The sequence below is a fragment of the Saccostrea echinata genome, unplaced genomic scaffold, assembly GCF_033153115.1.
Source record: "Saccostrea echinata isolate AGI-Se365-2 ecotype Australia unplaced genomic scaffold, CSIRO_AGI_Sech_v1 ptg000008l, whole genome shotgun sequence".
NCBI classification, from domain to species: Eukaryota; Metazoa; Mollusca; class Bivalvia; order Ostreida; family Ostreidae; genus Saccostrea; species Saccostrea echinata.
Genome location: NW_026889757.1, coordinates 6,273,861 through 6,300,135, shown reverse-complemented (window position 1 = coordinate 6,300,135; position 26,275 = coordinate 6,273,861). Strand labels below are relative to the sequence as shown.

Genomic DNA, 26,275 nt, shown 5'->3' with positions numbered 1-26,275 from the left:
TATAGCAACTGAATATGGTCTATGCAAATATTGTATAGTGATACATTTACATATAGCGGTACTTACTTACATACCCCCTCCCCTTCCAAAATCAGTACGTATTTAAATACAGACCCTGGTTGGAAGGAAATCCTGTTTGTGCCTGTACAGTATTAGGGCCACCATAAGCCACCTTCATATTGACGGCAAACACATTCAGCTGTTTGTTAATTTCCTCCTCCATCTCATAGTATTCTTCATAGGCCTGCAGATAAAATGTTCAGAAATTGCTAGCTGAGCTTTCTTTAAGGTATTCAATGTATAATGAAGGGATTTTGAACAATTTTGAATCATTTTAAACTAGTTAAAAATGCACTGCTAGATAACGATGAAAGTGAAATGAACCAAATGCACTTGACTGATAACATATAAGCTGGTCATTTTGCACTTCGAAAGTTTTTGAAGAGTTATCTGCCCTTGATACAAATAAAAAAAATTAATTTCGCCAAAATATCTGTGGTAAATGATTAATTTTATTTCATATTCTAATAAAGAGAGAGTGTATGCATATTTTCACCAAGAGCTTTTTACAGAATTCAAAATACTTTTCAAAATGTTAATAACACATGCATTGCCCATAAAATTCAAGGTGCAATTAATTTGACAATAATCAAAATTTTGTGAATTTCTATGGTGGAGTATTTTTATTTCACAACACCTTCAAAATGATACCATATTTACAAATATAGGACCATTCATTTATTAGATACAAAATATGGTCGTTATACATTGTATACCTTAATATAATGATTATCAGAAAATGAACATTCTTGTAGCTATAAGTTTTTATACAATCCATGCTCCTACCTTTCTGGCATCACTTCTGACATCTTGGGAAGCAATTCCTCCACCATATTTTTCTTGAAACTCTTCCATGTACTGTTAAAATATTTGGAAGAATTTTATTTTTTTCTTTAATAATCAATTCTAGGGTCTTACAAAACATTAAGTGATTAAGTTTACTTGTGTATCAAACCATGCTATAAAATTAATTTGATAGTGTATACTGCAAGTTATATAGAGAGCTAGGATCATATTAAGGTATAATATTCAATGTAGGAACATTAGGGCATCATTTCACTGCAAAAATTAGCTTTGTTATTATTTACGTTAGTTAAACTATTAGACATTTCAAATTAATGCAGATAATTTCAAATAATTAATGATAAATCAGTTTAAAAAAAATAAATCAAGATTCAGTATAGTATAAATTAAGCTTTATCGTTGCACATCACTGAAACATCAACATTTTTATTCAAAGAAATTGCATACAAACACTCAGAACTACTTTTTTAAAATTATTATTTTTTTCTAAACTTCATTTTCAAAATCCATAGAACATCTCCTTTAAAGACATGTAACTTCACAAAACAAGAAATTCCACATTTTGGACAAAGTATCGATACCTTCAGGATCTTAAGCTGGAATGAAGAACTTAACAATACACTGATGAGCAAAATCTGTCTTAAATATTTCTCTAAACCTGGTTATCTATTTATCTTTTGAAAAATATTAAGAATAAATGTTGAGTGAGAATCCCATGTTTATCAAACAGAATGGTGAAAATGCATGCTTTTTTATTTATTTATTTATTTGAGGTGCTTTCAAAGAATGGTGCAATTAACAAAAGTAAAACAAGTGATAAGAGGGATTGTTAATCAAAGAAAACTTTATCTGAATAAAGATTACTTAGTACTCTACCATTCATGTCTCCACAGAAACAACAACTGATACAAATTTTTAGATGCGAAATTTAACTTAATTCAAAATTAAGAGATTTTTCCAATCTTCGTTTGAAGAATTATATCTAGGTTACCATCACTAATCATTAGCTTACTGACTTACCCGAACAGGAAGAGTAGATGCTGATAACAGTGAAGTCATACAAGACACCAAGTTCTTCATCTGCCGTTCTATACTGATTAAGGGAGCTATCACCTCCATGAAATCCTGCAAAGATTCAGAAAAATCCAAAATATACAACTGATCTGTAATAAAAAATTCTTAAAAGTGCTATTCCACCCCTCAACCAATGAAGAGTCTCATTCAGAAAGCTGGTTTATTTTCTTACACTTTTGATTTTCTGACCAATGGTCTAGGATTTTTTTCTATTACCTTAAATGCTGTGGCAAGTTTATCCATTTCCTCTGGTTCTTGAGGAAACATTGAGGCATCAGGTTGATAGAAAGATCGACAGAATATCTGAAAGAAAGGCACAAGTGGATTTTCAAATCATGAACATACTTCTACATACATGTAAATATATTGCACAAAGTACCTGCTTTCAGTTTTAAGCCTACTGGTTAGACCTTATATATACAGTATTGAATACATGGAGATTTCAAATTTTACAAATTCTTATCCAAATATAGTTCATATGTCAAGAATTGATTGTCTGCTAATTTACTTCAGTACAGTCTAACCAATAATCAGGCTGCTTAGCCTTTCAGACTAAATCTGTGAGGAACAGAATTTATATTTATATATCTACCAATTATAAAATATATGTTTCAGTAATTTGGACATTTCATTAATCTGGATGATTTGCTCGGGAACACCAAAGTCTTGATTAATGCAGCTCAACTGTATATCAAATTAGAAGCCCTTACTTGGAGGAATGGCATGACCCCCTCAAACAGGTAGTGGAGTGTCCCTCTCACAGCCTCCTCCTTTGTCTCCCCACGGTCACTGAAGAAGTACCAAAATAAGGAAGATCAAATTTCAACAAACTTACAGCAAATATAGCAGGCTTTGATTTCCATGTGCCTTTTGAAATTGCATGGTAAAATGTGAAGACACATAACTTCACAAGTCAAAATTGGTTGTTGTACATGTATAACAATGAATTTAAAGCAACTCCAACATAGTATACTGTAGTCTCCATTGTATAAAGACTAGACCTCATGAACTTTGGAATTAAATTTCAAAACATAAATACAAGGCATCTTTGGAGATGATGCAATGTTTGAAACTTTATTTTAATTAACGATGATTTTGTAACATTTGAAACTTCAGTATACACTTTAATTCTAGCTACTGGTGGAACAAAACAAAAAAGGCAAATTTTAATGATCAGAAGCTGTCAGATAGGATTAATTTGTATACAGAGACTAAATTGTGAATTCTAGAATTCAAAACTAGGAAAGGGAAAAAAATCACAGATTCTAAATGAAGCTTATGGCAAACATTAGAGCAGGCCTTTCTATATTACATACTTTAAATTCGTCAATTCTCTTCCCTCATTAAATCATTTCATTACTCAAATTTGCATTAAAAATTCAAGTGTTATGGCTATCCTAACAAGCACAACTTCAGACTGAATGTACATATACACCTTATTTAAAAATCCCAAATATATAATAAGATACTGTTTTTTCATAAATTGTTAATAATATATTATGACAAGAAACATATACCTTCTGCAACTGTAAATCACATTTTCTTCTAGAGACCTTTATTTTTAATTAATTTCATAAAAGGGTCTCAATGCAAAAGAACGAAAAACAGGAAGTAATTATTACTTGAAGTTCCAAGGACACATGAAAATAAAATCTCAGGATAAATGAGATAAACCAGGCTACATGAAAATAAAGTTTCAAGAGAAAAATGAGTGATTTACAGTTTTATTAGAAAAATAAAGTTTTATCTAGTATGCAGTTAAAAGCAATTATCTAATTAATGCACTTGAATGTGAAAATTCATTTAAAAAAAATATATAGTACACTGAAAATGTAAATATAAAAGGGTTTGTGAAATATTTAAAAATTGAGTCATAGTGAAATTTAATTTTGATATAAAATGGTCTTAACTTTAGGATAGCATTCAAGCAATTTCTATGTAAAGCTTAGAAATTTTAGACAGGCATTCATTATAGCAAATAAAGTATGAATTCCTTTACCCTGGACAATTTTGTTAAATCTCAAAAAGATAAATTAAAGCTCTTGGTATATTTGTATTTTTTTAACTGCAGAGAGTTTGACAAAATTATTCACAAACCTGAACCTAGCACTGAAACAGAATTTAAATAAAACCATTTATTATCAAAAACTGGACTGCTTGACACGCAAGAGAATCCACAAAGATAAGAAATTTTCATAAACGTTTCACAAACAAATAATGACATAAAACACAAGGAAATGTACAGTGAAACACATGCATTGTAAATGGCTAGGAATACACTGTTCATATATATGTTCTCTATTAACCATGCACATGGATTAGAACTTTGCTTCATTTTTACGGGAACCAGTAAAAATATTCATGCAAAATGATGCCCACATGCATCAAACAGCAACAAATTAAATCTTCTGTAAGATTACCGGTAAAATATTTTTCATGATAAAATGCAATGTACATGCATAAAAGAGGTTAAGATGACTCTACCATTACTGTTTTTATAATAAACAAATCTTTAATTTAAATCTAAGTCATACTTTTAGGTTAAAGTCTTAGAAAATATAAATGACAGCGAGTTTTTTTTTTATTTAAATCAAAGTTTTAGTATTAAAACTGAAAGTTGTACAAATCATTTATACATCCTTTCTATAAATTAAATCTTTAAAATGGTATGTGTGATTAATCCTTTCTCATTTCTAATCTTTTGTATTTTAAATCAGGTTCAAGCCATATATAATTCTGTAAGAAAAGTCCTTTTCAAAAGAAAAAAAATAATAAGTAAAAGAAATGGTGTCCAGTGCAGAACAGCATGCAGCTAGCTGTGTGATCAATAATCCTTTCCTCTCATGGAGGAGGATCTAAGAGTTTGAAGTGAATGTGGGGGGAAATTTGTTGCCAATTCAAGTATTTGGTTTACTTACTTTGCTCTTTTACTACACGATAAGAAAACTAAATTAAGCATTTAATGCAGATACAAAAAAAAATGTTCATAGAGACCCTAAGCTTACTACAAAAAAAGACAAATAATGCGTGCCTTTTCTGAAGCTTGGATAAAAAAAAAAAAAATCTAATTCCTGCATAGTGTAGTTAATTATGCTACTTCTGAAATATAAACCTGAAGCTACTGATGAAGAATTAAATGCCAGAATGTCTTAAAAGTAAACAAACAAACAATTAAAAAAATGTGTAATTTTGAGAAAAAAAATTGAAAAATAGAAGATAAAATAAAATGTATCCATAGTTCTTAACACCCTATACCTCAGCTGGAACTAAACATAAGAAATAACTGAATTTCAAGTTTAGTAAATAAAATGGAATGTGGTGTATATATGATCATAGGAACACATAAAATGTGGGACAAGTACAAATAACTTAATGACAGACAAAAGACAATTGACAGGACAAACAATGCAGATATCTGTCATAGAAGTCAAGACATCTCATCTACTTGATATCAAGGGGAGGGTGGATTGATCACTATAAAAAAGGTTGAGTGTAGCCAGGTTCCTCCCTTACCTTTTAGCTGGAGGCCTCTTGAGGAGCAGTTTGGTTTTCCCAGGGTCAGATTTCCCAAATTCAGCCACCTGATTCAGCGTTTTGGTTATCTCACCCAAGTACTGCCACATCATCCTGGTAAAAGTTACATTATAGGTAAAGAAAAAATCATTTTTAAAATACAAAGAAGTCATACCAAATTTTAAGTAACATCACAGACTGAAGATTCAGGTATGCAAGATTGTACGCCACATCTTAACTACATTTGTTTTTTCCATTTACTTCACATGTACAGCATGGATGCCAGTTTCCAGCTAGGGTGAAATGGAGGGGCGCTGCGCCCCGCCCTTAAATCAGTGCACCCCTCTGCCCCCCACAGGCACCCCTGTGTCCCCTATTAGTGCCCTGTATCATTCTGACTGTCCTTTTCCCTCATTAGAATAATTAGTGTGTTCTAAAGTAGATTACCCAAGGACAATCAGCAATTCACACCTCCTGTCATGGGTGATTACGTAATGAAACTTGCATTATGGTACCATGTACTATAAAGGTGCCCTTTTTCAATTACAGGTGATGGTAGGTAATTACTTTGATCACTTGGCAGTCTGAATAGGAGTTAAAAGTTGAAATACTTTGAGAATGTCCAAGCTATCTGTTTTAATATAAAACAAGAGTCTTGTCTTACAGCGTTCTAAAAATAAATCATGAAAGTGAAAGTAGCATTAACATTGACCTTTAATACCAATAATAAATTGTTGATGTTTTTCTGAAAAATGAAGGAATTTAATATCTAAATAGCACAGAAACAAGTATTATTTTCTCCTTCATAAGTTTTTTGACACTCTGAAAGGGATTTTAGAAGATTACAGATATAATATGTAATTGTGTTCTATTTCATTGCAGAAATTTAAAATTAATTTAATTAATTATCTGCCACCAACCTGATCAATATGGAAAAAAAAACAAGGAATATAACCTACAAATACTGAATCTATTTAATACATTTGCCAGAAACATGCATACTCATTTAGCTATAGTACATGTAGATCTACATGTACTGCAATAATATGAGACACAAGCTAGTTTATATGAATTATGGTGCTATTATTGAAAATAGGAATCAAGAATAGAAGATGATTTAAAAAGAGAAAGAAAAGTAACATTTATCCTAAGATGATCTTTAAAATTCTTTTTTACATGTTTACATACTAGCTATAAATTAGTATGTGTTTATGTATCTTTCAAATCAATAAGGTTAAATTAATTAATAATATTTGAAGGAGTTCAGTAACAAGGTATAATTAATTAATCATATTTGTAGGAGTTTATTATTATGAGGGTGAAGTAATGAGATACAACTATATGTAACCAAAGCTCGCGACAGCGGTAAGTCGCAAAAAAGTGCCCTTCTTTTGCACCCCTCCATTTTCAGATCCTAGCTGGAACACTGGATGCACTTGCATTCACTTGGTATGTCAAACAATAAATATGCTTTTTTTCAATGGAAAGATTGCTACAAAAAATGACTGACATGCAACACTAACATGACTGAATTTTCATGTGGCTTGACTTACTTGTCATGTCATGTGACTTACTTGTCATGTGGCATGTCTCCTGCACCACTCTCTATCATGCCTCCTGCAGTGTTAAGATACACCCAGAGGAAGAAGCGCAGGAATGGCTGTTTAAAGTTGTTATTGATACTCTGATTGGTTAAAAGGCGCAGAAGTTCTGGGATTCGGAAAATTGTCTGACAGATTGATTCAATATGTCGATTCTCTCCCTTTGTAGATTAAAAAGAAATGTATTTTAAATTCAGCTGCTGAAAAATTAGCTTTACTTGGTATTCACTTTCACCATATGTTAAAAATAATTATATAATATCAAAATGATTCAACTGCTTCAGGAAAATAAGAACTCGATTTCTATTATGATTTGATGCAGCTATATGGTATTTCAAACCTTAATTATAACTAAGATTCTGTACATCACTAATTATACCCTAATTCTAAAATGGCATGCAATGAACTAATAGTTTTAAATGAAAATTTAAATTCATTCATCAATGCAATATTTCAAAAATTCAAAACTGATGATTCTGAGTACATGAACATTTTCACAATAAATCCACATTGAAAATAAAAGTTCACTAGCTAGTCTTTGACAAACTTTACATGCATTTTTCTACAAATTTTGAACAAATACTGAAAAAAAAGGTTTTAGAATGCACCATTCTTAGAAGGACAAGCACTTTTCCTGATAAAGACAATATCAATCATATTTGATTGAAAATAAAAGCAAATTCAGTCTTTACTTTCAGCAACCAAATAATTTAGCAGAATCAAAATTAATCTAGTAAAATCCACGGTCACATGGTTTTCAGACTTTTTCAACTCCCAAAGAATGAAGAATTAAATACAAATGGCAAAATGTTACAATTTGAACAGTAAAGGTTAATAGAAACTTCTGGGAAATTAAAAATTTCACAAGTTTATCATAATGAAATGGACCATGGAATCATATTTAAAAAAAAAAGAATGAAGATATCAAACTAAATACATTTATATGTCCTGCAAGACAAATGGCAGCCAGGTTACATTAGCAATATATCATCACTTTAGAGAAATAACTGTAAGACCATACTAATAAAATCGATGTGACCTGGAAGGAAAATGTCCAAATATTCATCTTCATTCAAACAAGAGCCTGATTAAACAACCAAAGTGAGTTTCTTGAGACATCTTCAATTTCTTGTCTTAATGTATTTCACACATTTAAATTATGTTGTTGTTTTTTTTTTAAATATATTTACCTCTGCACAAGTTGCCAGCATGTCCACCATAGCTATTAGATAATGCAGCTGTTTATTTCCTGATTCTGTTAAAATCTTGTTTCTGCAATAAAACCCCAAAATAAAATTTTGTGTTTTTAACATAGTGTCCTTTTTATCCATTGCATAAATGCATATATGCGCAACATTCAATGGATTGACTTAGATTTCTTCATGTTCTCAAGTTGTTCCCTAATATCAAGCAAATTAATTTCAAACCTTGTTCTCTCAAAACTCAGTTGAAGTATTTTTCAAGTCCTACTAGTATATGAAATCCTCTTTATTCAAGTCTTTATAATTCCAAGTCTACAGTTATGATGACACTAATAACTAATGATTCCAGATAATATAATATCAGAAACGAAGAGGGAAAAGTCAATTTTTGTGCTCTTGTTGATTCTCAGATTTTCAATCTCTCAAAGGTTTCCACTGGTCCCTTGAACTTCAAGTTCTATTCAGTCACATGTATTCTATATTTCCCTCTTTGTACCCACTGAAATGCCCCCTCCCCCAAAATATAATACTAGTGCATGTATTACCCATTTTGAACCTTTTCTTTAATACCTCTCTGTGCACTTGATGACCTTTCTGCACTCACCTGGCTTGTTCATCCTGATCTATTACATGTGCTATATCTGTTCTGAACTGCATGAAATACTGCATGACAAAGCTCTGGTTCCTCTTCAATGGCAAGTCTAGCTCTTCCACTTTGACCACAGCATTCAATAAGTCTAAAAACTGTGGCACATTTTCTCTGTTCTTGGCAACTAGAGTCATTATTTTTTGAACTTGATTCCCACTGATTTTCATACATGTGTTAGAATTTCCAGTAAACACCTATAAATTAAATTTTAAGAAAGTTATTAGTTTTTAAATTGCATTGCTGATTTAACTTTAGAAAATTTGGAAACATTGGTAATCAAGGATCACATTTTTTTTTTTTTGATTTGTGTTCAATCATCTAGAAAATGCAAGATTTAGCACCTGAAGCAAGCCTGGTAGTGTGCATCATTGGATACAACATCCATGCAAATTTGGTCAGCCTAGGGCTTATAGTAACCTTGGAATAAACTTTAATCTGGTCATTCATCCAGAAAATATAGGTCATATCCAGAATTCAAAGCAAGTCTGGTACATTTGTTTTTATTCTTACATGAATCATCCATGTAAGTTTGGTTCAGGTAGGGCTTATAGTTACTTGGGAATGGCCCTGCTCCAAAAACTTAAACTTGGTCACCCATCCAGAAAATGTAGGTTAAATCTGGTCTACAAAGCAAGTCTGCTGGTGTACATCCCTTGATGTATCATTATTGCTAGTATGGTCCTGGTTGGGCTTATAGTACTTCGGAATGAGATCTGCTCCAAAAACTTTAACCTGCTCCAGAAACATTAATCTGGTCATTCTTATGGAAAATATTGGCTGAAAGGCATCTGAAACCTGAATAGTACGATGAATCATCAAGGGAACTAGGATATATAAAGGGCATGGAAATATTTAACCTTAACCAGGAATGCAGACGATATATATGTAAGCTCCTTTAACTTGGTTGAGGTGAGCTAAAAAGCATCGTGCAACGTGAGACAAAGTTGAACTTCCAATATTAAGAGGCTGCAGACTGATTAATTCATCCATTAAATCAACAATAAAAGATTCTAAAGCTTTATAGATTCACCCCCTCCCAACTGATAATTTAACACATTGATATACTCCAGTCTTACTCTATCAGTCACACCCTCACCTCCCTCTCCACTGATAATTACACACAGTGATATACTTATTACTTACTAGCCTTAACTCTGTCAATCACTTCACCAATACAGAAAGCCTGACAGGATTTATCTCCCTTCCCACTGATAAATACACAGTCATATAACCATGCCTTATCTCTGTCATACTTTACCAATACAGAAGTGCCTGTCAGGATTCACTTCCCTTCCCACCCATCATTACACACAGTGATATACTCCAGCCTTACCTCTGTTAAACACTCTGCCAACTCCTCCCCTGCTCCTTCAGTGGATATCAACAAGTCCAGACGGTCGAACAACCGACCTTGAACCAGTTTATTTCCTCTAGCCATTAACTTCAGCAGAGTGAAAGTTCTCTGGAACACATTCCTCAGGCCTGTGTACTGATCCTGTTTTAGTTATGTCTTAATTAGTACACATTGTGGAAAAGCAATGGCCCCTCAATTTATTATCAGTTAAAAAAAGATTTGTGTCACCAAGCATATGCCTACAAAAACACCACCTACATTTAATGTAAATTTGAAATTTACCCCCACCCCCTCCCCCAACAAGATAATGAAAACATGTATGTACATATGTATGTATAGATGGATATACGTATTAATATACATTTTTTTTTTATCTCTTTGGTCCTTTCTTATTTGATTCATACATTAAAAATTTATGTAGTAACATTTTTCATACCAGGAGTTTGACATCAATTTCTTGCTGTAGTATGGTGAACATGTCCTCAATAACCCCTACAAAAGAACTTCTATATATCAGAAAGCTTAAAAATGAAATGTTATTATTTCAATATTAAGATAGGTGCATACCATAATGTAATGTCATCAATTACCCCTTAAATAGAATGTTCTCATATAAAAGAGACATGAACTATAAAATAAAGTCCAAAATAAGTTCACTGAAATAGTATCCTTAATGATACCTCTATAATAAAAGACCTATGGATTACCATATTTGCTTGAGTCACCTTAGTCATGTTGTTATTGAGCAGATCTTTTTCCCACAATTGTTTACTATTTATTTCCATGTAAAATTACATTGGGATCTTTGCATATCAATATGATTTTGGCAATCTTGTTCATGAGAAAAAGATTTGTGACAATTTCTCCCTCTAAATACTCATGTAAAACTGTGACCTTCTAATGTGACCCATCCTAGAATCTAAATGACATGTGACAAGAAATATTTCAGACAATAAAGAATCAATTGCACATGAGAGAAGGACAGACATGGATGCCAAACACTTGCTGATGAGAAAAGTTCACTTGAATCTTTGGCTCGGGTGAGCTAAAAAGGTGCATGATGAAATCAGAGACCTGTGGGCTACAACACTCACCAGAGTAACTATGGCCCTTTTGTTCTTTATCAGAAGATTCTTTTTTCCTACATATTCCTATGTAAAACTTTGATCACATATTATGGCCCCACCCTACCCCAGGTGGTCATGATTTGAACAAACTTGAATCTACGCTACCTGAAGATGCTTCCACATAAGTATAACTAATCATGGCTTTGCTGTTCTTGAAGAGTTTTAAAGCTTTTCCCTATGTATTCCTATGATAAACTTTGACTGCCCATTGTGGCCCCACCCTACTCCCCAGGGTCATGATTTGAACAAACTTGAATCTTCACTACCTAAGGATGCTTCTGTATGAATACGACTGATAATGGCATAGCTGTTCTTGAGAAGAAGATTTTTCAAGACTTTTTCCATATATTAGTATGTAAAACTTTGATCCCCTGCTGTGGCCCCGCCTACCCCCAGAGGTCATGATTTGTATAAACTTGAATCTACAGTATTTAATGAAGCTTTCACATAAGTTTCATCTTTTCTGGCCCAACGTTTCTTCTCTAGAAGATTTTTCAAAGATGCCACCAAATTTTTACATTCTTAATTATCTCCTCTTGAAAAAGGATGTGGCTCTTCCTGTGGACAAACTTAAATGCCCTTCTTATAAGGATGCTTTGTGGCAAGTTTGGTTGAAATTAGCCCAGTGGTTCTGGAGAAGAAGTCGAAAGTATGAAAAGTTTACATACAACACAGGACAGATAGATAAATGCCAGACACTTTTTGATCAGAAAAGCTCACTTGAGCCTTTGGCTCAGGTGAGCTAATAATGTTCTTATAACACTTGTAAGAAAAAAAAAAGTGCACACAAAATAATATTGTCAGTACATGTAACACTTATGATGAGAAAGGTACAATTCTAAGTCTAATTTCTCTTTCAGAGGAAAATAAGTTGGGCTTGTATTTAATATGTATTACTGCACAGTATTTATTTCTACTCTAGATATATAATGATTCGTGGCCTATTGGCTTTCACACTTGGTAAGGGAACATCAGACATTATTTTAGGAGGTCTTGTTGAACACTTACCATGATTATACAGAATACTCTGATTCATGCCATGTGGTTCGTCCGGCTCCTTGTCTAAATGGCACATTCTGTGAAAATAAAAGTGCTGTTAAGGTATTTTAATTCTCAGATTTGATAAATTCTAACTCACCTACACTTGTATCATGTATATGCATGTAGGATATACATGAATTCTTTGCCTAAACATTGTTTTACTCAGTTAGTTCTTTTTTGTAGAAACAATACAAAATCAACTGAGTAAACAAACTGTGGACAAAGAATTAAAAGAGAGACCATGCAGTTTGATTGGTCAGTTTCTGTACAGTGTGTGATTGGTCAGTTTCTATAATGTGTGTGATTGGTTCGTTTCTATACAGTATGTCCTATTAAGTAAACCAGAAGAAATAGAAAATTGCCATGTCAATGCAGCTGTAATTACATACAAGATCAATTTGTCTAGCATTGTGACCAGTTCCTCTGCCTGCTTATTACTGAGCTTGGAGGATGCTAAGCGTCGAAGCATGGGAAGGATGTCCTCCAGTTCATTGTATACTGCCACTGATTTTTCAGTGATCAAAACCTGCAAAATAAATAAATGAATAAATACTAAATATTTAAAAAAAGAGGCCAATGGGCCACAATGCTCAGCTGATTCACATTAACCCTATCATTCTTGAGAGATTTTAAAAAATTCTATATATAGAATTCTATGTAAAACTTTAATCCCTATTTTGGCCCCACCCTACCCACAGGGCCATGATTTCTACAAACTTGAATTTTCACTACCTGGGGATGCTTGGATATCAATATCATTCATCATGGCCCTGCTGTTCTTGATGACAAGATTTCCCTATATATTCCCATGTAAAAATTTAATACTTTATTGTGGTCCCAACTTACCCCCAGGGGCCATGATTTGTGCACTACCTGAAAACATTACTTATCATTGCTCTGCTATTCATGATTTCTTTTCCCTATTCCCCTGTAAAATGTGTACCATTGGGGCCCAACCTTACCCTTGGGGCCAATGATCTGAACAAACTTGATTCTGAACTACCTGAGGATGCTTGCATATTATGATGACTTATCATGGTCTTGTTCTTAGGAAGATTTTTTTTTTTAAACAAATTACCGATAAATTTTCATGCAAAACTTTGATTGCCTATTGTGGTGGTCTCTCTCTACCCCATGGGGCTATGATTTGAAAAAAAAAAAACTTAATGCTATACTACAGGTAAACTTCGGTATTTCGACATCGGATATGTCGACAACCTGGGATATGTCGACGTCCTTTCGCGGTCCCGGCAGTATTTACTATATAAATGATTTGCAAAAACTCTGATATGTCGACCTCGGTAATGTCGACAACCTGGGTTATCTCGACGTATATCCACAGTCCCAAGAGCAAATTTTACCTGGTATATGTCGACATCGGCAATTTTCCGCTCTACTGAACCTAACTGTTTGTCAGATAGGGTCGCTCGTCACGCACGGACGACTCCGGGTATCTCGACGTCGTCAAAATTTCACACCTTTCACACCCATGTTTTGACTGCACGCTGCTTAACTAATTCTATAGACTGTGTTTGTAGGTGAATCCCAAGCCCCTCGGCGTCTTTGAGAAGTTTATTTCTTAATGTTCAGTTTGGGTAATATCACTGCTAAATCTAACCGATTCTGCGTAAATGTCCAGACGGTTATTTTTATCGAAACCTAACATAACTTTTAAATTTGAAAAAGGTAACTAAATTAAAATGAATAACAAACACACTGAATAATTCAAACTAAGGAATTAAAAGATGTTTTAATGATATTTTGTAGTTAAAATGTATTCAACAGGAAACAATCCAATTAACGACATGATTGACCGAATCAGCCGTAATTCATTCATCTGTAACAACACTACGTTAGTTTAGATACACAAATCTCTTTAAAAGATGAATTTTAATGTACATTCTTCCTGAAAGAAATAAGAAAAAAATAATCCGTATTTAATTTTTTTTTCCGTATATCGGATGTCGACTTTTTACGGTTCGAAGTTTATAGAGCGCATTTCGTATCCTGTTCTGACGAAAAGGAAAGTGACAAACGAATGCTGTAACTTTGTGCTGAAACTTTGTGAATTTAGAAAGATTTCGATAAAGAACACGTTAAATTATAAACAAGAATTTTAAAATAACTTCTTAGATTTTTAATAAAAATAGAGGGAATTCTGAAATATGTTGAGCTACAGTCTACATGTATATTGAAGTCTTTTGCTATGCAGTGAAATCTTGGACGTCAAGTCTCAACTCTGATATCTCGACACCTCGGATATCTTGACATTTTCCGATGGTCCCGTCGATGTCGAGATAGCGAAGTTTACCTGTATTTCAGAAGCTTTCCTATATATTAAATTCTATCATTTCTTGCCCAATGTTCTTAATCTTTAGATTTTTAAAAGATGCCACCAAATTTTCACCAATTCTTTAAGAGTTTGTGGCTCTTCATTTGAACAACTTTGAATCCTCTTTAACCAAGAATGCTTTGTGGCAAGTTCATTTAAAATTGGCTCAGTGGTTCTGGAGAAGAAATTGAAAATGCGAAAAGTTTACAGACAACAAATTGACAAGACAAACAGATGCCAAACATTTTTCAATTAAAAAAATATTCCTTCAGCCTTTGGCTCAGGTGAGCTAATAAATCAATAATCATCCAAAAAAATGGAAGCTTAGACCCCCCCTCCTCCCCCCCCCCCACTACCCTTGTATCCACAATTTAATGTAATTGCCAATTTCAAGAACTAGTATAGCAAAATTCTTAAGAAATAGTGAATTTGAGGATTAAGTTAATGTGCACTCAGTCTTACAGATAAAAAGATTGAATAGTAAATTACTTAATATGTTCAATTTATTTAAAAAGATATTATTGAACTTGAACAGATCACAGACATACACTCACCTGGGCTTGTACAGCATTGTTAAACAGCTGATTATAAGCAGAGTAATATCTGTTCAAGAGATGCATGGACATCCGAATCATTTCATCATACTGGTAGAATGACAAATCCTGTCAAAATAAATTACATCTTAAATTACATTTCATTCTAAAAAAATCTATAGACATAAATTTGCAAGGTATCAAGACATAAAAGGAAAGTGCTCATGAATAATGACAAATAACTTTTTTGACACACACAAACACACACACCATGCATTCATATGCCCACTTATGAACACTTCTACTTTTCAAAATTTCAACAAATATTCAGACACCTGCAGTATTTTTCATATTGAGAGGTTTGTTCATAATGTAACATTTTCTTGAACATTAAATTTTGAACAGTCCATTAAAATTTGGCCTAATGAATTTAATGATTCCCCATTGAAATTGAGGTTTAATTTTTTCTATGACAATAAAATGATACATTATGAATTTTCCCTCCATCTCCTAATTAATTTGATCATTAGCATGTAGCTGAACAGCAGTATAAAATCTCAGAAAACAAGACAAATATTACCTTCAGCACATCAACGAGATCATAAGACTTCAGATAATTGGTTTGGTCAAAAATTTCTTTCAATTTCCTTAAAGCACTCTTAGAGACCCTACAACCAGATAATGAATAAAACAATTTAAAACATGCATTAGAATGGTGAATAGAAAGATACATGTATCTATCAGAAAGTTACAAACAGAAAAGAAATTTTATTGAATCATAATAGGATGAGAGAAAGAAAGAGAACTCTAATTTCTATCAAATATGATCTAAAAACTGAAATAAAACAACAAAATTGCCCACAAATTTAATTTTATTGAGAAGAAATAAAACTTTATTTGTGCAATATAAAGTCATGGACTAAACATGAATTCATACTGAAAAATATGTATAGTACACTTGAACATATCTGAAAATATCAAAATCTCAAAACATAACGATTTTATTTTGAAAATAAAAGATGCCCATATTCCTTTGTAAAGAAAAAAATTTTTCAGACTTTGAAAATTCATAACATATTTTAAAAGTTTTATCCAAATCATGTCCATTAACAAATATTTAATCATGCTTAGCTATTTAACTGATACTCCCCCAATTCCCTCTCCCTGTTAGAGAAATAGCTAGGTCAATATTTTAAAAAGAATTTAAAAAAAAAATCAAAATACTTGTTGGTGTGTCTTAAAAATAACCATTCTTCAATTAATTAAATGAATAAAACTGACATGCAATTCATTTTTGCATAATTGACTCAAAAATTCAAACCACTTCTATTCACTACCATAAAAAACTAGTTCTGTCCTAGCAGGACTAATACTCTGGATGAACATAATCAGAATAGGGCAAGAAAATATAGCATACACCCAGTAAATGTACAAGAACACTGTAATTTTTAACAAACTTGCCTGTTACCACATCAAGGTTATGACAAACTTCTGGTCAGAAAGCAAGATCTTTGTCACAAGCTCTACATCAAATATTTATGGCACAGACATGATTTTTACACTTTTGGTGTCTTTGACCTTGTTAAAATGACCTAGCCCAAGAGATATGACACACCCTTAGTGTTGAGCAATCATTGTAACAGTTTTGAACTTCTGCAGTCTCTATCCTATAAAGAATAATTTTGACCCCTGTGACCTTGACTTTGTATAAATCTCCTTAGTATATGATTCTGAAACACTTCCAGGTCATAAACAACTTTTGTGCTAATTATTAGAGTCTCTACAATGTCAGAATTTTAAAGTTTTGGCCCAGACAAGAATTTTACACTTTCATCATTATGGCCTTGACTTTGTCAAAATGCTCTTTATTAGGTGTCACAAAACACTTTCAAGTTCATAGCCAACCTTTGTGCTATGTATGAGCTTCTAATGTCTCTCCTTTGAAAAGTTTGAGACTGGGCATAAGTAGAAAAGATGGATGACAAACAAATGGATGGAATTATAGACAGACATGGTGGTGATTCATATATGTACCCTCCAACATTGGTGGGTGGGGATATAATAAAACTTTTAAAAATGTTGTGGGTGGATGCATGCATTTGTGATAAAGAAGACGACTGATATCAGCCCTTGTGAAGCCTTACCCCGTCCAGTATGATCTGATGTCAAAAAATGTCAAAAGTCATGTCACTTATTATGACACAAAAAATTTTCTTATGGAAAAAAATACAAAAATATTTGTTCTACCAAGACATCAAAAGACAGTTTTACAATGTCATGTGCAATGATCAAATGTTTCAGATAAAAATCTTAACTAGTATGACTTTAAAGTAAAAATAAGAACAATGAAAAGATGATGTGCTTGTCAAACATAATTAATTTGACATCAAAATTTGACCTTCACCTCACATTTCAACCTTTATCCTCAACTCTCAATTTCATCGAATTTGCACACGCTTTCATATGAAGTTCAATAATTTTGGCCAATCAGGCTACATTTAGTGCTGGACTGACATAAATATCTGTCACAATATGAATACATAAGAAAACTGTTTAGGCCTGGAAATAGCATACAAAGGAATACTGTGAAATCACTAATTTTTGTGGGGGGTAATTTTTGATGTTTTCCTAGTATGAAGAGATCCATAAATTCTTTTCCTCCACTAAATGTTAAAATTTCAAACTACAATGTCATGTTTTTCTACCATACTTCAACCATGAGATCAAATCCTGATGAACCAATATTTTTTCCTCAATCATGAAAATTAGACCCCATAAAAGTAAGTGATTTTACAGTACTAGCAGGGGTTGAAATTGTCCTGGAAAACCCACTAGCCCAGGGGCTACTGATCAGTAAACTAGAAATATGTCCATAGGACTTGAATGTCCCGCCGAGGGTATATTAGTAATGCAACATGAAAATTTGTATTAGTGTATGAAATTTGATGAGAATATCTTGAATAGTTTCTTGAAAATATCTTGGATAGTTTCTTTGAAACTGAGCTTTAAACAGAGCTAAACGCAAAGTGTGACGGAAGGACAGGACGGAAGACGGACTTGACAAACACTATATGCCCCGGTCATATTCATGGTGGGGCATAAAAATTACTAGCCTAAACCTCAAACTAACTAGTCCAACAATTTTTTTTATGCAAAATGAAAACAGAATGCTTTGGTGACAGAAACAAATTAAACGTTCTCAGTCAAAAGAAACCAGTCTATATGGAAAAGCGAAAGTAAACTGACGTTTTTTTTCCTGTTCTGCTAGTCCAATGGACTATCGTTACATTTAAGTTAGCTAGCCTGAGTCTTAAAATGACTAGCCCCAGGCGTCGGGCTACCATATATTTCAACCCCTGACGTAGTTACTTCAGATTTGAAGTCTTACACACATGTATCTTGCATAAGAAATTACCTGGCATCTATCTGACACCTTTGTGACTATTCTAATAAAAAATTCTCCGACTTGATTGGGAAAATTAGAGGTTATCTAGACAATTTCTGCATTCCTTACAACACATAACAATAAAAACAATTTTACATGCTAAACTCCTGTATTTTTTATACTTTCACAGTGCTGTATAATTTATCATTCCAAATATTGTTGGTGCAGTGCTCTGATATAGTTCTCGTTATTACTTGTCAATGGAAAAGCAGAAAACTACAAAGGGGAAATAACTACTGTTGACACTAACAAGGACGACTGACAACTTTTGGGAATTAGCAGGTACTAAATAAAGCCTGATATATAACACAATTGTTGACAAGTGAAGAACTTACAACTCCTGCACTCTGAAATTTCAAGCAAAATACAAAAAAATGCTTAGGTGTTAGTAAAACTACAAGTTATTTCATGCACCTTTCTGAGCAGAGAGAAATACATTAGTACATAGGGTTATTTTACTCTCAAGAAATTTAGGGTCTCTACAAACAGCTAGAATATTCCAGCATTTAAAATCTAAAAATTTCAGTAAAAAGTCAGAAAACATCAAGATATGGACCAGTTAAACCAGTTACAAATTTTATAGAATTTCAAAAGTTAATATACAATGTAATTAAATCATACTGAGATCTAATTACAATATTATTTACAACTCACAAATCACCCATCATACATACACAGATGTTTGCTGGCTGTTTAAGAGATGAGAGCTTTCATGATAAAGAGATAGATATTAGAATAAACTGATGATATTCTGAATTTGTAAAGCCTAATACTGTGCATATAGCTTTGACTTCCCTCTGTGTGTGGTCTCTAAATAAAATGCATTTCCTCTTTAATTGTGACTATTCACTTATGTTTTTATTTCTTAACAGTCTTGCTTACTTTTACTATAATTCTACACCAATTTAAAGCAGGGAAACAAAAGCTATGCACAGTATATCTTTTGTCCCAATGACAGTCTATTTTTGCCGAGGTCAATATTAGTTGGGACGAAAGGGGAGCTATGATATGTAGCCTTATTACTGACTATAATTTAGAGAAATTTTTAGTAAAATAATGGTTCCAATAATATATGTGCTACATTTACACACTTTATAATCTACTGTAATTATATTCTCTCATACTATAATTATAAATGATTAATTTTAGGATAACCTAGTTCCTTACCCTTGATGAGTTGAAAGGTCAAAGGTCTCGTACAGAAGTGGTCCGAGCTCTGGTGGGGGCATCTGAGGAGTATTCGATTGAGTGTGCGTCACTTTGAACATGTTCATGAATTTCTATCAAGAAATAAATCAAAAAATTCAATTGAGATGAACATGAAAGAATTAGAAAATATGCACTTAAACTGAAGATTTTATTTTCAGAAAATAATATTGGCAATGTTTCATCATCATCAGTTTAGTAGAAAAAATAAATATGTGATATCAGATCACACTCTCTAAGAGTGAAAATGAATTTAAAGAAAATGCAATTTGTTTGTTCAGTCAGACTTCATTATCTCAGACTTGATGGGACCGAGAAAAACCTTCAAGATATCCAAAGATTCAATGTATCAAGAATAAAATACTTCAAGAATAAGTGGTTGGGACTTACAAATTACTTTGACATATCCATGGTATTTGAGATAATATTAGTGTTTGAGACACTGGAGTTCAACTGTATATGCAATAAAGAATACGAATGTAAAAACATCCATATTACACTTGTGTAAAAGAGCTGGAGAACTGCTCATATATTTAATTCCAAGGACATCATTTTTATGGCTTGTTTAAAAATTACAATTATGAATGTATAATTTCATGAAAATAAATAGTGAATACTAGATACAGATAAATAAGTTTGTGTTTCACTATTTTACATTCTTAAAATTTAAAAATTAATGTATTTTAATTTTATTTTTGGTTTGGCAAATTGAATAGAATTGGTGTAATTAATTCTTTTTTTGAAATTTGTATTTTATTTTACTTATAATTCTCCGGAAATGAGGATTGGCAGATCTGCTGTGGCCCTATTCACTAAAAGGGGACAACATACCTCTAATCTCAAGTTGAAAATGTAGTTGTAGAATAAATTGAGTGCTTCCAAAGCCCTGAAAAAAAGTTAAAAATAAGAATCATACAGTTTCTGCCACAGATAAACATAATGAAATTTCACTCCCACTAGACCACCTTGAGGGGGGCTTCTTCTTTAGATTCAGAAAATGCTGTAATGATATTTTTAGCTCTATATTATACATACTGGCATTTGGCACTGACAACAGCATTAGTTTCTGTGTTTCTTTCAAACCTCTCCTTAGTTCTAAAGACTCTCAAAATGTCATCTGCATCTTTCCCTGTAAAAAAAAATTAAGCATATAGCAAAGTAGGACAGAATATTGCATGCCATTATACCTTCACATCAACATATAAATTTTAATATCACTAACGGAAGATTTTATGTGTGGCATATATATTGTACTATTAAAAATATACAGTGCAATTTGACTAATTTTCATGTAGATTATAACTGTATTTTAATAAATACATTAATTCACATACTTAAGACATACTTTTTTTCCACTTGGGTTTAATTTACGCTATTTACGAAATTTTGTCACAACTGTAGTAAAAGTGTGCATTTCAGACAAACAATGGCCTTCCAAGAAAGCATAATTTTATACCCACAGATTGAACAGAAATTGTGATTCCATGGAATTATGACCCCATTGTAAAAAATATGTTGACAGTAAATTCATTCAAAAACTTTGAACTCCATATCCATCATTTCATAAACATATACTAAATAAACCAGTAATTATTGTGGTGTCAAACTTCCCTGGTATTGATAAGTTTCTCTACTGAAATGTTTAAAACAGATTACAATCTTTATTAAACTGTAGCTCTACTAGTATGGACTAGTAATTTTACCATTGTGAAATTTATCATTTCTTCAATATATTGTTGTATTCATTGACAAACATGAACGGTTAGGTAAAATGAAGCTGAATTTCCAACACTTCTAAAAGAAAGTTCACCCCTACCTGTGACATTAGGGTATGGTTTGTCATTTCTCCCATCAATAAGAGACATCAATGGCTCTAGTAACTTCTTAATGTCCTCTGGTTTGTAATAGAACCCAAAAGATGCCAAGTAATGGACCAAACGAAGAACCTAAAAAAAATACGATAGCATCGCTAAAGATTACTAAAGATTAATATCATTTAGCAGCGGCTTATCTGAAATAACTCTACCTCTACATAAGGATAGCATATAACTTAAGATTAATATCATTTCACAGCAGCTTATCTGAAATAACTCAGCCTCTACATACAGAATCACAACCCTGAACACTATTTCACAGTTATAGTATTTCAGTACCTGTTTCACCAGCATGTTGTTGCCGATTAATGAAGCTGTCATGTCACCGTTGTTTTTAAGGAAATGGGAGATCCAGTCGCTGAGGGTGGGGAACACTTGATAGGTCATTGAGTGACTGTGGTCAATCTCGTCCTGTGGGGGGTTAGATGAAGATTTTAATCATACCGATATTATTGATATAAATCACAACAAAGAATACCAAACAAACATAATATAATGCAGATATTTACAAAGATGTATTCTTTATAGATAATGTAAATCAAATATTAAACAAAATACTATTCTTTTAAATCTTATTCACATGCAGTGGTTGTTTTAAACACATTAAATTCTGAAGAACATTTTTTCTTTAAATGTAATTTTCAAAGCTTTGTTTTTTTAATTCAAATTGTTAAGCACAAATAAATACTAAATAAAAAAAACAAACAAAACAAAACAAAGATTAGTAACTCAAAACAAAAATCATAAAAATCCCATTTTAGAGAAATAAAATCAAACATGTTTACTAGTACTAGTTTGCTATGCAAAACTCAACATCCACATTTTATGCATTTTTTTTCCAATACCACCATTCAAATTCAAATACTAATTTCTTATTAAACAACAATTAACAAACATAAATACTCCACATACACAATAAACAGATCATCAAACTAAACAATTTTAAAATCACATGTACACATATTCATAAACATACCAAATTTGTCTATAGAGCAAATGAAATAGATAAATTAAGATTATAAAGAAGCAGATGTGGCTGTGCTCAAATAAAATTCATGATTAACTTTAATGGCTTAAATCTGTAAAACAAAAATTAGCAGAATTGGAAGGGAAAAAAAATTATATGCCTCAGAATATTGTAGAAGAAATAGTTAATGGTGACCAATGATTAGTGTTCAATGGGGAGTTTTTTTTTATGAGGTGATGGATAATATCATTAATCAAACAAGTTCTAGTTTGAAAAAAAAAAAAGGTTCGAAAAGGATTCTGTTAAGTAAAATGAAAGTACCAGTTTGTTCATTTTGACAATACATGTATTTCTGAACATATTGTGTATTCTAAGTTACACTTCTTTTATCCCCTTCCCTTTTCAGATACTGTGTTTTTTTTTTCAGACTAGAACACTGTTCGTGCAGCTACACATGCTTTCAATGGATTACTTAGTACATCAATTATGTTCATTCAGTAAGTCATTTGATATAAGGAATTAGAATAAAAATTAAATGGGATGTTCATTAGAATATAGTGCTAAAATAAATATAGAGTAAATACAGGATGCAGGCATGTAACAAAGATACTGGGAGAGTTTTCAATTTGGCAATTTGTCATGACACATTTACTTCAATCAAGAATCTCTATTGAAACAATCTACTTTTTTGATAAAAAAATTATGATAGTGCATTTCTGAATGCATTAAATGAAAAAGTAACTCATTCCTGATATCCTGTACAGGCCTACATCGCAGCATGCAGTTTTTATTCTCTTGGTTTTTTTATTTAATAATTATTGAATTATTGGTTCTTTCTTTTTTTTTTTTTACCCCTCAACCTGTAATACCTTTCTGGAGGCGTGTGCAATGGGGCCAACAATTATTTTAGATATGGTCTACAAATAAAAATGTTTTGAGCAAAAAAATTTAAAAAAGTAATCATGCTGAGTGAATTTCCAAAGATGGATACCTACCGCTTTTCTTCCCTTATAGAGAAGCATAAAAAAATGAAGATATATTTAACTTTTTTTATTTAAAAAAACTGAATATGTTTTGGTCTACAGCTAGTGACTTCAATGCTTCAATGCTTTGGTACATAAATACTGATGGGCCTTGCAGATAACAGACAATGCATACAGGCATCTTTTATCCTTGCAAGTTCGAAGTTCTTAAACCAGTATTCAGAATTGGTCAGAATTGTTTTCTTGATATAGTAATCATTATTTATTCAAATACCAATTTTTTTCCCTTGCGAAGGATTGGCTTTAAAAGTATCGTTCACTGAATAAATTACACGTTCTGGTGTAACAATTAAGTCATGGAGGATTCATTAGATTCAAGGTAATGCATGTAAAACATCATTCACTCTCAAAAAAAAAATGTGTTGGGTTATCAGCAATGCTTGTTGTAGATTAATCATTTACATTAAAACATTTCAGTGATTCAGAATCATTTTCTTCAATCTTTCTTTATATCAAAGTGAGGTAATATAGTGATAAAATTTCAATTTAAAGAGTGACACCATCATAACAAAATCTGGGTGAGTGTGAGGCTTAGAATGATCTCTGAACTCCAAGTGACACTCATTACCCATTTGATGGTGGTACTCATGGTATCAGATTCTGTATCTCTCCATGTATTCAATCCTGTTTCGCTGAACACAGATTTAGAACGATGACCAATCAAATGATAGTAGTGTGATAAATATTGCATCTTATGTGAATAATCGTCCCCAACTCTGGACTCCTCAATTTGAGGAAGTTTGAGAGTGTTTTCCAAATGTGTGGATTTTCTTGAAATTGGACGAGCAGATGCTGATGTAGGAAATGAAGGCATAGAAAAAGTCGAGAGGGGTCTCAGGTCAGACTCAACCGAGGGACTTCTGTTCTGCAAAACACAAGCTCCTTACAATAATGATTGGGCAAAACAGCGAAAACAAGCTTCTTTCCAGTGGGATATGACTCGAGTTGATAAATGAATTAAGAAGTGATAGTTCTTTAAAAAAATGTATATCTTTTAAATCTCTAAATGAAAGGTCTGGTCAAATGTCAGTTTTGATAAAGACATACTACAATGAATTTGAGTTGGCATCCTGTATACAAGTTTTATGCATACAGCAAAATTGATTTTTGAAGATGACATTATACTCTTCTCCTCAGCTTTGCTAAGTTTTAAGGAAATCGGAGATGTGGGAAAGGTTTATCTATATATTGTGGCAGTTGATGTATATTAAAGCAGTTGTGCATGATACTATAAGATACTAGCTATTAGAGGGGACACCAATTCCTCCTCTAGGTGTGGGGAATTTTGAACTCACTAGAGAATTTTCTCCTTCAGTGACCTGAAATTTCCTCTCAATTACATAAATATTGCAAGAAAAGAACAATACTGCACATCCATGTAAAACTGTGACTTGGAACTTTGCAAACATAAAAATTAGGGCACATCATATTTTTCAAAATTTTGAGAAATTTCATTTTTCAAATGTTTCATCACATTTCTGCAAAAAAAAAAAAAATGTACATGTACTTATTATTGCACCTAACTACTACATTTCTGCAATTTTCTTGTGGAATAAGGGTGAAAAACTTGACATTTTGTGTAAAGAAAATATTAAATATACAATCGAGAGAAATGGCGTTGACGATGATATGCATGTTTGTTTGCTTCTTTATTTCTTTGCTAAAACTCGATCCGAATTCTAGCTAATGCCAATCAAACGAATGAAATGTTTTCTTGTGAACTGTGTGAAAAAAATTAAAAGTTGTTCGGAGATATTATATTTTTCTTATATTGACCGAGATCCTAGCCAAAATATGGAGGTATTATATGATGCTGGACATAAATTGTGACAAGAAAGAAATCGCATGTTTGTGTTATAATGCGCGGAAAAAGTACCATTGCATATGATGCACTCGACTCTGAACTAAAAGTAATACACAGCAAACTCTAAATTTCTAACGATAAACAGATCTTGCTGTAAAAAAAAATGATAGAATTCTTTTTTTATTTTTTTAAATATACGCTCTATGGCCTTTTAAAATTATCTAAGTTATAGATACAACTTTAACGGAAATTACTTGTATAAAATAAAATTAACACATGCATAACAAAGGATTAATAAAGTGGATTCTTCATGAAAATGATGGCAGAATTATTGCTGATTATAATCATTAAATTGTAGAATTTATTTCGGTACTTCTCATTTGTACTAATTATGATTTAATTTAAGCAGATTTTCATTTGGGAGTTAGCTGGATATATTTTTTTATTTTAAAAAGATTAAAAAGTGGGGATTACCTGACCTTAGATATACACAGTATGTTTTTAAAGTCAAACATAAAAAAATATTTTTAATTATACATGTATCTTTACTTATAAAATATGAGGATATCAATTTTGGTTGGATATCTGTAGCCTACACTGTTATGAATTCCTTCCATGATATCGCATATTTTCAGTCAAAAACTGC

General features: G+C 32.2%; 1 protein-coding gene across 1 annotated transcript in view; it reads right to left on the bottom strand.

The window, feature by feature from the left end:
- The window catches only part of LOC133181187 (uncharacterized), a 103,795-nt gene that overhangs the window by 37,008 nt on the left and 40,512 nt on the right, over positions 1–26,275 (bottom strand). The window contains exons 25-46 of the mRNA XM_061315725.1: positions 23,643–23,699; positions 22,095–22,226; positions 21,758–21,887; positions 20,977–21,070; positions 20,773–20,827; positions 19,903–20,015; positions 15,871–15,958; positions 15,312–15,419; positions 12,815–12,951; positions 12,393–12,460; positions 10,694–10,749; positions 10,237–10,398; positions 8,859–9,097; positions 8,243–8,324; positions 7,026–7,213; positions 5,452–5,565; positions 2,649–2,727; positions 2,155–2,241; positions 1,885–1,989; positions 1,446–1,460; positions 847–918; positions 115–244 (exon numbers count right to left, since the gene is read on the bottom strand). Coding sequence (XP_061171709.1) covers positions 115–244; positions 847–918; positions 1,446–1,460; positions 1,885–1,989; positions 2,155–2,241; positions 2,649–2,727; positions 5,452–5,565; positions 7,026–7,213; positions 8,243–8,324; positions 8,859–9,097; positions 10,237–10,398; positions 10,694–10,749; positions 12,393–12,460; positions 12,815–12,951; positions 15,312–15,419; positions 15,871–15,958; positions 19,903–20,015; positions 20,773–20,827; positions 20,977–21,070; positions 21,758–21,887; positions 22,095–22,226; positions 23,643–23,699 — 2,311 coding nt within the window. The remainder of the gene's footprint in view (positions 1–114; positions 245–846; positions 919–1,445; positions 1,461–1,884; positions 1,990–2,154; positions 2,242–2,648; positions 2,728–5,451; positions 5,566–7,025; positions 7,214–8,242; positions 8,325–8,858; positions 9,098–10,236; positions 10,399–10,693; positions 10,750–12,392; positions 12,461–12,814; positions 12,952–15,311; positions 15,420–15,870; positions 15,959–19,902; positions 20,016–20,772; positions 20,828–20,976; positions 21,071–21,757; positions 21,888–22,094; positions 22,227–23,642; positions 23,700–26,275) is intronic.